Source organism: Nerophis ophidion, linkage group LG01, assembly GCF_033978795.1.
Source record: "Nerophis ophidion isolate RoL-2023_Sa linkage group LG01, RoL_Noph_v1.0, whole genome shotgun sequence".
Classification (NCBI taxonomy): Eukaryota; Metazoa; Chordata; class Actinopteri; order Syngnathiformes; family Syngnathidae; genus Nerophis; species Nerophis ophidion.
The window spans coordinates 5,081,382-5,096,513 of NC_084611.1; the positions used below are offsets into that span (position 1 = coordinate 5,081,382).

The 15,132-nt window shown below is 40.8% G+C and overlaps 1 protein-coding gene across 1 annotated transcript in view; it reads right to left on the reverse strand.

The window, feature by feature from the left end:
- Nucleotides 1–6,837: 6,837 nt before the first annotated feature.
- LOC133540536 (gastrula zinc finger protein XlCGF57.1-like) overlaps nucleotides 6,838–15,132 on the reverse strand; it is a 13,320-nt gene continuing 5,025 nt past the window's right edge. Inside the window, exon 3 of the mRNA XM_061883605.1 lies at nucleotides 6,838–9,006. Coding sequence (XP_061739589.1) covers nucleotides 7,391–9,006 — 1,616 coding nt within the window. The 3' untranslated portion in view covers nucleotides 6,838–7,390. The remainder of the gene's footprint in view (nucleotides 9,007–15,132) is intronic.

The window sequence follows — 15,132 nt, forward strand, 5'->3', positions numbered from 1 at the left end:
AGGTGGGAAGTGAACCTGCAACCCTCAGGTTTTTCGGCACGGCCGCTCTACCCACTACGTCCATAATCCGCAAATAATGTGGCGTTTTGAGTCTGGAGCTCGGCAGAGAAACCCTGTAATACTCTTCCATATCAGTAGGTGGCAGCAGACAGCTGAATGCCTTGTAAGCCTACTTTGAAGCAAGAGAATTAATGATGCATGGATGGTTGTTGTTGGAATTCATATCTAACAAATACGTCAGGTATTCTCTTTCTTTCTTCATTTGACTTTTGCGTTCTTTCATCTCCTCTGATGTGAACTCCACTGCCTTCTTCAAGCTAACAATCATGGCGGCTCTTTCTTCACGTTCAAATCGGCGAATTTCTCATCAACACTCATTCCAGGGCTTGAAATAACTTTTAAAACGACGAAACCTCAACTCACTCACCTTCATCTTCGGTTTTTATCTTCATCTCCGTTGGTGATTTGCTGGAAGTTGGTGGCGCTGATTCTCTTTCACTTTCTCTTTGACATGACGTCGCCATCTTAGCATAGCAGTAGTCGTCCGTCTTCAATCACGTCCTCAATCTCCACTTCAGGTCACACTCCGTCGCTTCAAATTTAACTTCCGTTTCTAGTGTTTTAGTTAAGGCGATGACATAAGAATCTATAAAAGTGTTAGATCGCGCATTTGAAAGTTCTTCAGTCCGCCATCGTGCTCGCCTGCAAAGTCTTTGAAGAGCTTGGTCTGTTTGCGCATGCGTCAAAAGTCAACCACTTCCGTTCATATATTGTACGGCCGTTGTTTTCAAAATAAAAGCATTTTACTGTTTTATTTTTAAACAACGGTTTTTGCAAAATGATATATGCTTCTAAGTTGAATAGTCCGAATCTAGGGGGGCGGTATGGCTCGGTTGGTAGAGTGGCCGTGCCAGCAACTTGAGGGTTGCAGGTTCGATTCCCGCCTCTGCAATCCTAGTCACTGCCGTTGTGTCTTTGAGCAAGACACTTTACCCACCTGCTCCCAGTGCCACCCACACTGGTTTAAATGTAACTTAGATATTGGGTTTCACTATGTAAAGCGCTTTGAGTCACTAGAGAAAAGCGCTATATAAATATAATTCACTTCACTACTTTACATTATTGTTCATTATTATGATAAATTCATAAAATATATGTTATTTTTTTATCAGAACATGGTTGTTAATTTTTTTTTTTAATTAGATGTTTGCATTTTCTATCTGGAGTAATTAGCAATCAGCTATTTTAAATGCTTTAATAATGTTTTCAATCACTTAAATTATCAAATGTCATATACCGTATTTCCTTGAATTGCCACCGGGGCGCTAATTAATTTAAAACCTCTTCACACTCCTGTGCTTACCAAAGGCATGCGGTAAAAGTAAGCATGCGCTAATTATTTTAAAACCTCTTCTCACTCCGGCACTTACCAAAGGCATGCAGTAAAAATTTGAGTGTGATGTAAGCTTGGACCTTAAATCCTACTGAATAGCTCTTAATCTTCTTCCCTCAATGCGATTTCAAATGACCGGTAGTGAAATCAGCCTCCTCCATTTTGAAAATGATGACAAAGGAAGTGTCACTCGTGATGTCACGAGTTTGACCAGCCGGTAATACTAAGCATGCGCTAATTATTCTGGGAAGCGAGTTTGACCCGGCAGCATACTATATGCCCTGCTGCAATTCAAGGAAATACGGTATATCATTATTTAATTAACAAAGGCCTTAGTGGCCACATGCGTGGACAGCACCTTTTAGCTCTTATTTCCAAAATTATGTACACTACTGAATTGGGGTCTTATGGCCGCTTATGTGGACACTTATACTGCCGCCTGGTGGTGTCAGAAGAATATAACATACAATGGAATTTGGAAAAAAAAAGTGTAAACATAAGAATTAAAATGTCACTAAACATGAAGTACACATTTGTGTACTTATGGACTAAGTACATCATATCAAAATATGATTCTTAGTTTTTATTGTAATTAGGGTCCAATAAGCCCAAATAGCAAAGAAAAAAAAATAAAAAGCATGTAAACAAACAGCTTGGACCTTGAGAGGTTAAGTAAATGGAAGTAACATTTATTTGTTTGGCAGACAAAAAGACAAAAAGCCACAAAGGGCCTCACAACATACTTAAAATCACAGAAATTACTCACAATAAAAAAAAAAACGATTTAAATAGACAAGAAAAAACACATAATAAAACCCAATATAAATGTATACAAAATAAAAGATTGTTAAAAAAAATCATAGCAGTCCAAGAGTAGTTAATTAAAAGCCTGAACAAATAAATTAGTTTTAAGTTTGCTTTTAGAAGACACAGTACACAGTATGTTGTGTTCGTGCTGAAAGATTATTTTATGATTGTTTATGAAAATATAACTAAAGATGTCAACATTGTGTACGTGCTGAAAGCTTCATTTAGAATTTTTGCCTTTGGTAAAAAAAAAAAACTTAAATCTTTTAGTTTTTGCTCACATTTGCTTGCTTTTATTTTGACTCGATGAGTTGGTGCTTTTCAAAAGACTCATTGCAAAACTGCATTTTAAGAACCCCATACTGAGATGAAATACAATCAATAGCAAGATAAAACTTAGATGGGAACTACTCAACATTAAAAGTATATCAAACCAAAGTTTAGCAAAGTGATCACTGCAAACCCCGCTGTCTCGGTCTGGAGGGCCTGACATGTTTATTGTCGTTTTTTGTAAAATCTTTCACTCTTTTGCCCTTTTTGAGTACCTCTCGGAAAACTCAAGAGAAACGTGTGTTCTCTTGGTGATTTGAACGGTTCCAACAGCCAACATTTAATAAAGTACTATCTATATATCTAGCTTAAATGGGAACATTATTAGCAGACCTATGTAAGCGTCAATATATACCTTGATGGTGCAGAAAAAAGACCATATATTTTTTAAACCGATTTCCGACCTCTAAATGGGTGATTTTTGGCCAATTAAACGCCTTTCTGTTTATCGGTCTGGAGGCGATGACGTCAGAATGTGACGTCGCCGAGGTAACACACCCACCATTTTCATTTTCAACACATTACAAACACCGGGTCTCAGCTCTGTTATTTTCCGTTTTTTTGACTATTTTTTGGAACCTTGGAGACATCATGCCTCATCGGTGTGTTGTCGGAGGGTGTAACAACACTAACAGGGAGGGATTCAAGTTGCACCACTGGCCCCAAGATGCCAAAGTGTCTGCCGCCAGACCCCCATTGAATGTGCCAGAGTGTCTCCACATTTGACCGGCGATGCTAAGGCAGACATGGCACAGAGATGTATGGATAACCTGCAGATGCATTTGCAACGATAGTCAACGAAATCACAAAGGTGAGTTTTGTTGATGTTGACTACCAGCTAATCGATGCTAACATGCTACGCTAATCGATGCTAACATGCTATTTACCGGCGGTGCTAAAGCAGACATGGCACAGAGATGTATGGATAACCTGCAGATGCATTTGTAACGATAAAGTCACAGAAATCACAAAGGTGAGTTTTGTTGATGTTGACTGCCAGCTAATCGATGCTAACATGCTATGCTAATCGATGCTAACATGCTATTTACCGGCGGTGCTAAAGCAGACATGGCACAGAGATGTATGGATAACCTGCAGATGCATTTGCAACTATATTACGTTTCCTTCCACCCACATTTAATGCGAAACAAACACTTACCAATCGACGGATTTAAGTTGCTCCAGTGTCAAAAGATGCGAAAGTCCTGATCGTTTGGTCCGCACATTTTACCGGCGATGCTAATGCAGCTATTCGGCCATGCTATGGCTATGAATAGCGTCAATAGCTATTCGCTCAATAGCTTCAGTTTCTTCTTCAATATTTTCATACTCCAACCATCTGTTTCAATACATGCGTAATCTGTTGAATCGCTTAAGTCGCAGAAATCCGAGTTTGAATCCGAGCTAATGTCGCTATATCTTGCTGTGGTATTCCCATTGTTTGTTTACATTGGCAGCACTGTGTGACGTCACAGGGAAATGGGTAGTGGCATCGCAAATTTGCGAAAATCAAGCACTTTAAAGCTTTATTTAGGGATATTCCGAGACCGGTAAAATTTTGAAAAAAACTTCAAAAAATACAACAAGCCACTGGGAACTGATTTTTATTGTTTTTAACCCTTTTGAAATTGTGATAATGTTCCCCTTTAAGATGGAAAGTGTAGCTTTCATTATGATATCAACTCATGTTTTATAATGATCGTAAGTCTTGAACTAAACTAAGTATTTCAATGGTAGAAATCTGCGCTTTTGCATGATATACTAGTTGCTATGGTAATGTAATTAATTACTTTGGTCATCTAAGTAACAGCAGCTCACACCAGGCACCAAACACTGTGGGTGGGGAGGGTTTCCAGAGCCTAAAATGCGGGTGTCAGGGACAGACGTGGAAAGAGATTTTTACAATATATTCATATATATCAGATTTTAGTTGTTTTTTAGAAGCATTTAAGTCTCACCTTAAAACTCATTTGAATACTCTAATCTTTAAATAGACCTCCTTTTTAGACCAGTTGATCTGCCGCTTCTTTTCTTTTTTCTCCTATGTCCCCCCCCTCCCTTGTGGAGGCGGTTCGGTCCGATGACCATGGATGAAGTACTGGCTGTCCAGAGTCCAGACCCTGGATGGACCGCTCGCCTGTGTATCGGTTGGGGACATCTCTACGCTGCTGATCCGCCTCCGCTTGGGATGGTTTCCTGTGGACGGGACTCTCGCTGCTGTCTTGGATCCACTTTGAACTGAACTCTCGCGGCTGTGTTGGAGCCACTATGGATTGAACTTTCACAGTATCATGTTAGACCCGCTCGACATCCATTGCTGGGGGTGGGGGTTGCCCACATCTGAGGTCCTCTCCAAGGTTTCTCATAGTCAGCATTGTCACTGGCGTCCCACTGGATGTGAATTCTCCCTGCCCACTGGGTGTGAGTTTTCCTTGCCCTTTTGTCGTAGTCGTAATGATTTGTGCAGCCCTTTGAGACATTTGTGATTTAGGGCTATATAAATAAACATTGATTGATTGATTGATTGATTGATTTGTTTTTTTACCATTTGCATTCATATTTCGCAGTTTGTTGCATTTTTGTTGTGTTTTCCTTGATTGTAAAATATGTGGATGGAGGGGGGGTGGGGCTGACGTTCATATGTTGTCAATATTCAGTGTTTTATCCTTCATAGATAATATTGTAAATCCCACATTCTTTATTTTCATGTACATTCCGAGTGTCTCATTCAGTAAAAAAAAATGTAAAATTGCATTCTGTTTTTTTAAAGCGGTCGGTCCGTCATAACGTTTTTGGCATTTGATCTGACATTATTGCAAGGTTTTGTATTAGTGTTCCTAAAAATAGATATACCGGCCCCCAGAGACATTTTTTTCTCAAAATGTGGCCCCCGAGTATAAATAATTGCCCAGGCCTGGTGTACATAAAAACTTCTCCCTATCGGCATGTTATGGATGCGGCAACAGCAGAAGTCAAACTGATTTTGTCATTTGTTGTGAGTTCATGCAGTGTGTTGGTTTTGTTCTTTAAACAAGCTGATGTTCATGCACGGTTCATTTTGTGCACCAGTGAAAAAAAAAATCATATAACCTTGTGTTGAATTTGAGAATAAAAAAAAAACATTTTATCTTTCACTAAAGAAGGATTCGGTGAACACGCACATGAAACTGGTGGGGTTCAGGACCTCTAACAAGGTTAAAGGGGAACATTATCACAATTTCAAAAGGGCTAAAAACAATAAAAATCAGTTCCCAGTGGCTTGTTGTATTTTTTGATGTTTTTTTCAAAATTTTACCGGTCTCGGAATATCCCTAAATAAAGCTTTAAAGTGCCTTATTTTCGTCTCTCTGCGAAGACACTGGCCATTTCCCTGTGACGTCACACAGTGCTGCCAATGTAAACAAACAATGGGAATACCACAGCAAGATATAGTGACATTAGCTCGGATTTAAACTCGGATTTCAGCGACTTAAGCGATTCAACAGATTACGCATGTATTGAAACAGATGGTTGGAGTATGAAAATATTGAAGAAGAAACTGAAGCTATTGAGCGAATAGCTATTGACGCTATTCGTAGCCATAGCATGGCCGAATAGCTGCGTTAGCATCGCCGGTAAAATGTGCGGACCAAACGATCAGGACTTTCGCATCTTTTGACACTGGAGCAACTTAAATCCGTCGATTGGTAAGTGTTTGTTTCGCATTAAATGTGGGTGGAAGGAAACGTAATATAGTTGCAAATGCATCTACAGGTTATCCATACATCTCTGTGCCATGTCTGCTTTAGCACCGCTGGTAAATAGCATGTTAGCATCGATTAGCTGGCAGTCACGCCGCGACCAAATATGTCTGATTAGCAAATAAGTCTACATCAACAAAACTCACCTTTGTGATTTCGTTGAATGTATCATTGCAAATGCATCTGCAGGTTATCCATACATCTCTGTTTGTTTCGCATTATGTTTGATCCTGTTCTGTCTCCCTGTAATGTTTGTCCACTCTTGAATGGGATTGTGCTAGAATGGTATTTTCCCCACGGGGATTATTCAAGTATTTCTGTTTCTGAGTCACCACAATGTCTTCAATCTTCACTTCAGATAACACTCCATAGCTCCAAACTCAACTTCCGTTTTGTGGACTTTAAACTTTGAATCTTTGAGAATCATTAAAAACTGTTAAGACTGTACATTCAAAACTTCTCCATCATGGGCGTCATTAAGCCTATTTTAGAGGGGCTGAAACTGGAAAGGTTCCAGCACAGATATTTACAAAGAAACTGAGAATCAGAGGACGCCACATTGTCGTGGTCTCTTGTTTGTGAGTTTTTATTTACACTCTGTGTGCACGTTCAACACTATTACACAAGATTGTCACAACAAAAAACAATATTTCATGATCATTGTTGTACACTTCTGTAATTCAAAAAGGCGAGGAAAACACCATCCAAGTTGTCAACAAATCAAAGTTGTGTCGCTGCTAGGTTTTAAGCATCACTCTAACTCGCGAATTAAAAAAAAATAATTAAAAAATCCATGCTTAGTTTGCTGTAATCGATTAACTTGGAAAACTACTGAGCTAACACATTAAATTGCACACAGAATAAAGAATCGTCTCGATTTTGGGATAAAGGTTTGAACACTGACAATTTTGATTCGATCCATGCTGAAATACATTACATGTTGGGCCATTTTTCCAGAAAAACTCTGAAACGAAAGGGTTTCTCTCATATGATCAAACAAATTGCTCTTTTAAGTTTAATTTGTAACACAAACTGGACAACTCGCATTTTTTCTCCGGTGTGTGTTTTTGTGTTCTAACATATATTATTGTCTGGCATGGTTCTTATAATACACGAGCTACTAGTTTTGTTCAATTGCGTGTTTCAGTGTGTGCCGCCTCAGACCTCGCCTGGTATAAAAGCTTTTTCCGCAAGCTGAACAATTAAAGGGTTTATCTCCGGTGTGTGTTCTCATGTGTCCTGTGAGTTGAGTCTTGAGAGCAAAGTTTTTCCCACAAACCGAACATTTAAAGGGTTTTTCTCCAGTGTGCGTTCGCATGTGTCCGGCCAAATTTTCCTTGCGAGAAAAACTTCTCCCGCAAACTGAACAATTGAAGCTTTTTTCTCCTGTGTGTGTTTTCATGTGTCCAGTCAAATATTGTCTTCGGGCAAAGTTTTGACCGCAGACCGAACAATCAAATGGTTTCTCTCCTGTGTGCGTTCTCATGTGTGCTGTCAAATCACTCTTGCGAGAACATTTCTTACTGCAAATTGAACAAATAAACGGTTTTTCCCCTGTGTGTGTTCTCATGTGTACAGTCAGATGGCTATTGCGGGCAAAATTTTGACCACAAACTGAACATTTAAATGGTTTCTCTCCCGAGTGCGTTCTCATATGTGCTGTCAAATAAGCCTTTTGAGAAATATTTTGACCACAAACTAAACATTGAAATGGCTTCTCGCCAGTGTGTGTTCTCATGTGTCTCGTTAAATCAGTTTTACGATAAAAGCCTTTCCTACACACAGAACAATTAAATGTTTTATCTCCTGTGTGTGTTCTCAAGTGAGTTGTCAAGTGGATTTTATAGGAAAAAACTTTATCACAGACTGAGCAGTTGAATGGTTTTTCTCCTGTGTGTGTTCTCATGTGTGCTGTCAAATTGGTCTTCTGAGAACATTTTTTACCACAAATGGAACATTTGAACGGCTTTTCTCCCGTGTGTGTTCTCATATGTGCAGTCAAAGTTTGTTTTTGAGAGAAGTTTCTACCACAGACTGAACAAATGAATGGTTTCTCCTCCGTGTGCGTTCTAATGTGTATTATCAATTCACTCTTCCGAGAATATCTTTTCCCACATACTGAACAGCTGAATGGTTTTTCTCCCGTGTGCGTTCTCATGTGGTTTGTCAAATGGGTATTATAGGAAAAATTTCTACCACACACTGAACAATTATATGGTTTTTCTCCAGTGTGTGATCTCATGTGTGCTGTCAAATTAATCTTTTGGGAAAATGTTTTGCCGCAAAATGAACAATCAAATGGTTTTTCCCCTGTGTGTGTTCTCATGTGTTGCGTAAAACTGCTCTTTTTAGTAAAGCTTTTAGCACAAATTGAGCAGTTAAAATGTTTTTTAACTGTCTTTTTAGAACAGTTGTAATGTTTGTCGTCAGTGTGAGTCCTCATATCAACTTCACAGTCTGTATCGCTGCTTAAAGGTTTTTCAACGTTGTCTTGGGCCTCACTATCTGATAGTGGAGCTAGGAGGTTGTCTACTTGTGGTTTCTCTTCATCATCTTCAGTCTTCACAGAGATGATAGTCAGTGGCAAGTTGGTGTAATCAGCTTCCTGTGTTATCCAGAATTCATCCTCTTCCTCTTTAATGTGGGGCGACCTTGGACTCTCTTGGTTAAAAGCGTCGCCCTCTTCATTTGCCCGAGGAGGAAGTTGTTCTGAATGACCAATCGTCTGCTGGACGTCTGCAGGACACAAACACAAAATTAAATTCAGACATGATCTATGAGATGTTTCTCCTTGAACTCGCCACACATTTTCTATGTACTGTACCGCAACACGTTCACATTAAAACCCAGAGAAGGAACATGCTCTCTTGTTGTTTGCTTTAACCAGCACAAGTCACTACAAGTGCCTTCCTTACCTTATGATTCATGGTAATGCGCCTTCAACTGTGAAGAAGTCGCTACGAGTGTGGGCAAAGAGGAGTCCTGCTTCACCCACAAACCCTGGATTATCCGAAAAACGACTTAAAGGGGAACATTATCAGCAGACCTATGTAAGCGTCAATATATACCTTGATGGTGCAGAAAAAAGACCATATATTTTTTTAACCGATTCCCGAACTCTAAATGGGTGAATTTTGGCGAATTAAATGCCTTTCTGTTTATTGCTCTGGAGGCGATGACGTCAGAATGTGACGTCGCCGAGGTAACACACCCACCATTTTCATTTTCAACACATTACAAACACCGGGTCTCAGCTCTGTTATTTTCAGTTTTTTCGACTATTTTTTGGAACCTTGGAGACATCATGCCTCGACGGTGTGTTGTCGGAGGGTGTAACAACACTAACAGGGAGGGATTCAAGTTGCACCACTGGCAAGAAATCTGCCGCCGGACCCCCGTTGAATGTACCAAAGTGTCTCCACATTTTACCGGCGATGACAGACATGGCACAGAGATGTATGGATAACCTGCAGATGCATTTGCAACGATACATTCAACGAAATCACAAAGGTGAGTTTTGTTGATGTTGACTTATTTGCTAATCAGACATATTTGGTTGCGACGTGACTGCTAGCTAATCGATGCTAACATGCTACGCTAATCGATGCTAACATGCTATTTACCGGCGATGCTAAAGCAGACATGGCACAGAGATGTATGGATAACCTGCAGATGCATTTGCAACGATAGTCAACGAAATCACAAAGGTGAGTTTTGTTGATGTTGAGTGCCAGCTAATCGATGCTAACATGCTACGCTAATCGATGCTAACATGCTATTTACCGGCGGTGCTAAAGCAGACATGGCACAGAGATGTATGGATAACCTGCAGATGCATTTGCAACTATATTACGTTTCCTTCCACCCATATTTAATGCGAAACAAACACTTACCAATCGACGGATTTAAGTTGCTCCAGTGTCACAAGATGCGAAAGTCCTGATCGTTTGGTCTGCACATTTTACCGGCGATGCTAACGCGCTATTCGGCCATGCTATGGCTATGAATAGCGTCAATAGCTATTCGCTCAATAGCTTCAGTTTCTTCTTCAATATTTTCATACTCCAACCATCCGTTTCAATACATGCGTAATCTGTTGAATCGCTTAAGTCGCTGAAATCCGAGTTTGAATCCGATATATCTTGCTGTGGTATTCCCATTGTTTGTTTACATTGGCAGCACTGTGTGACGTCACAGGGAAATGGCCAGTGTCTTCGCAGAGAGCCGAAAATAAGGCACTTTAAAGCTTTATTTAGGGATATTCCGAGACCGGTAAAATTAAAAAAAAAACTTCAAAAAATACAACAAACCACTGGGAACTGATTTTTATTGTTTTTAACCCTTTTGAAATTGTGATAATGTTCCCCTTTAAGAACCCTTAACACAATCTAATGTCATTGACAACCTGGTCTGGTGTAGATGAGGTCCTTTTAAAAAAAAAAAAAAAAAAAAATGTTCTTGAATAAAAAAGAAAGTAAAACAATATAAAAAAATTACATAAAAAAAATTGTAATTATTAAAAATGTTAGTGGACCAGCAGCACACAACCATGTGTGCTTCAGGGACTGTATTTATATATATATATATATATATATATATATATATATATATATATATATATATATATATATAGTAAGAACCAGAGTATTGATAATAGAAAGAAACAACCCCTTTTGTGTGAATAAGTAAATGGGGGAGAGGTTGTGTTGGTGCACAAATAATTGTAAGTGTATCTTGTATTATTTTATGTTGATTTAATAAAAAAAAAACAAAAAAAAACAGTACGTTAGAAAGTTTTTGTGTAGCTACTTTAGCCCTCTACTGTAAGACAATAGCGGCCAAATAACGATTTTCCTAACAAATACTTTTTAAAAATTGGATCATTGCCTACTGTGCTTCCCTCCAATAGGCCCACCACTCATGGGAGGGGCCTTAGAGGCCGGTGGGAGGGGCCATAGAGGTCGTGTGCGATGTAAGCTGGGCGGCAGCCGAAGGCAGGGCACTTGGCGGTCCGATCCTCGGCTACAGAAGCTAGCTCTTGGGACGTGGAACGTCACCTCGCTGGGGGGGAAGGAGCCTGAGCTAGTGCGCGAGGTAGAGAAGTTCCGGCTGGATGTAGTCGGACTCACTTCGACGCACAGCAAGGGCTCTGGAACCACTTCTCTCGAGAGGGACTGGACTCTGTTCCACTCTGGCGTTGCCGGCAGTGAGGCGACGGGCTGGGGTGGCAATTCTTGTTTCCTCCCGGCTCAAAGCCTGCACGTTGGAGTTCAACCCAGTGGACGAAAGGGTAGCCTCCCTCCGCCTGGTGGGGGGACGGGTCCGGACTGTTGTTTGTGCTTACGCACCAAACAGCAGATCATAGTACCCACCCTTTTTGGGTACACTCGAGGGAGTACTTGAAAGTGCTCCCCTGAGTGATTCCCTTGTCCTACTGGGAGACTTCAACCCTCACGTTGGCAACGACAGTGAAACCTGGAAAGGCGTGATTGGGAAGAATGGCCGCCCAGATCCAAACCCAAGTGGTGTTTTGTTATTGCACTTCTGTGCTCGTCACAGATTGTCCATAGCAAACACCATGTTCAAACATAAGGGTGTCCATATGTGCACTTGGCACCAGGACACCCTAGGCCGCAGTTCCATGATCGACTTTGTAGTTGTGTCATCGGATTTGCGGCCTCATGTTTTGGACACTCGGGTGAAGAGAGGGGCGGAGCTTTCTACCGATCACCACCTGGTGGTGAGTTGGCTGCGATGGTGGGGGAGGATGCCGGACAGACCTGGGAGGCCCAAACGCATTGTGAGGGTCTGCTGGGAACGTCTGGCAGAGTCTCCTGTCAGAGAGAGTTTCAATTCCCACCTCCGGAAGAACTTTGAACATGTCACGAGGGAGGTGCTGGACATTGAGTCCGAGTGGACCATGTTCCGAACCTCTATTGTCGAGGCGGCTGATTGGAGCTGTGGCCGCAAGGTTGTTGGTGCCTGTCGTGGCGGTAATCCCAGAACCCGGTGGTGGACACCAGCGGTGAGGGATGCCGTCAAGCTGAAGAAGGAGTCCTATCGGGTTCTTTTGGTTCATAGGACTCCGGTGGCAGTGGACTGGTACCGACGGGCCAAGTGGTGTGCGGCTCCAGCGGTCGTGGGGGTAAAAACTAGGACAGTTCATCAGGGAAGCTATGGAAAGTGACTTCCGGACAGCTTCGAAGCGATTCTGGACCACCATACGCCGCCTCAGGAAGGGGAAGCAGTGCACTATCAACACCGTGTATGGTGCGGATGGTGTTCTGCTGACTTCGACTGCGGATGTTGTGGATTGGTGGAGGGAATACTTCGAAGACCTCCTCAATCCCACCAACATGTCTTCCTATGAGGAAGCGGTGCCTGGGGGATCTGTGGTGGACTCTCCTATTTCTGGGGCTGAGGTTGCTGAGGTAGTTAAAAAGCTCCTCGGCGGCAAGGCCCAAGGGGTAGATGAGATCAGTCCGGAGTTCCTCAAAGGGGAACATTATCACAATTTCTAAAGGGTTAAAAACAATAAAAATCAGTTCCCAGTGGCTTGTTGTATTTTTTGAAGTTTTTTTCAAAATTTTACCGGTCCTGGAATATCCCTAAATAAAGCTTTAAAGTGCCTTATTTTCGCTATCTCCGAAACCACTATCCATTTCCCTGTGACGTCACACAGTGCTGCCAATACAAACAAAATGGCGGTTACCACAGCAAGATATAGCGACATTAGCTCGGATTCAGACTCGGATTTCAGCGGTTTAAGCGATTCAACAGATTACGCATGTATTGAAACAGATGGTCGGAGTATGGAGGCAGATAGCGAAAACGAAATTGAAGAAGAAATTGAAGCTATTGAGCGAATAGCTATTGACGCTATTATGCCATAGCGTGGGTGTACCTAATGAAGTGGCCCATAGCATGGCTGCCTTATTAGCATCGCCGGTAAAATGTGCGGACCAAACGATCAGGACTTTCGCATCTTGTGACACTGGAGCAACTTACCACAGCAAGATATAGCGGCATTAGCTCGGATTCAGACTCGGATTTCAGCGGTTTAAGCGATTCAACAGATTACGCATGTATTGAAACAGATGGTCGGAGTATGGAGGCAGATAGCGAAAACGAAATTGAAGAAGAAATTGTAGCTATTGAGCGAATAGCTATTGACGCTATTCGGCCATAGCGTGGGTGTACCTAATGAAGTGGCCCATAGCATGGCTGCCTTATTAGCATCGCCGGTAAAATGTGCGGACCAAACGATCAGGACTTTCGCATCTTGTGACACTGGAGCAACTTAAATCCGTCGATTGGTAAGTGTTTGTTTCGCATTAAATGTGGGTATGTAGTTTCAAATGTACATACACCTAGCGTAAATAGCATGTTAGCATCGATTAGCGTAGCATGTTAGCATCGATTAGCTGGCAGTCATGCCGTGACCAAATATGTCTGATTAGCACATGAGTCAACAACATCAACAAAACTCACCTTTGTGATTTCGTTGACTTTATTGTTGCAAATGCATCTGCAGGTTATCCATACATCTCTGTGCCATGTCTGTCTTAGCATGGCCCGCAGACACTGGCACATTCAATGGGGGTCTGGCGGCAGATTGCTGGCCAGTGGTGCAACTTGAATCCCTCCGTTAGTGTTGTTACACCCTCCGACAACACACCGACGAGGCATGATGTCCAAAAAATAGTCGAAAAAAAAGGAAAATAACAGAGCTGAGACCCGGTGTTTGTAATGTGAAAATGAATAAGGCGGGTGTGTTACCTCGGTGACGTCACCTTCTGACGTCATCGCTAAAAGAGCGATAAACAGAAAGCCGTTTATTTGCCAAAAATCACCCATTTAGAGTTCGGAAATCGGTTAAAAAAACACATGGTCTTTTTTCTGCAACATCAAAGTATACATTTGTTTGACCCATCAGCGCTCCTCTTCCGTCTTCCTGTACAATGTTTAGTTTTGTTTGATCACCCGTACACTTTTTGTTCACTTCATGTTCTCAACATACTGCATGAATGATACAATTAAATAAATAACAAATAGTGACGTAAGTTTGTATTTGAAAAAGATTATCAATGAGTTCAAAATGTTTATCATGGTTCTTCTTCTTTGTTGTTTGTAAACACTTTAGCGTTAGAACAGTTTACTAAACTAGATTATATTAGTACATGGATTTCTTTATTTAATCCACGTAACTCCACATACTGATATAATAAAATGTTGTCGTACGTTCATATAAACGTTTTAAGTATTTTTTTTCTCTCCTCTTATGTCGAGAAAACAATTGTTGTACGATCTTAACAGGTCACAGTTTGCGAGGTGCATCATTTTAGCAGTTTGCAATTTAACTTTACACACTGCAAAAACTAAAATCTAAGTAAGATGAAATATGTCAAATAAGGGCGATATTTGCTTATTTTCTGTCTGATAAGATCACTCTTCTCACTTAGCAGATTTTATGTTAGTATTTGACTTGTTTTAAGGGTTTTGGTTCTAAATGATCTCAGTAAGATATTACAGCTGGTTGCCGACACTTGATGACCTATATTGAGTAAAACATGCTTGGAACTAGAATATCGAGTGTTGCAAAGCTGTGTCAACAACACTCACGAGTATAAAACTACTTTTACAAAGTAAGATTTTCTTTTTTCAATCATGAAAATAAAAATAATGACTTTGACAAAATTGTGTCTCATAATTAAAACAGATGACAGCCAAATGGACTTTGCGGTTTTATTTTCAATGAAACACTAGAAAAGATGTACTCTTATAGTAGTACAGATGGCACACTACAGTAAACTGACAGTTATTATTCAAACATTTGACATTTAAACATTTTTGAACTGAAAT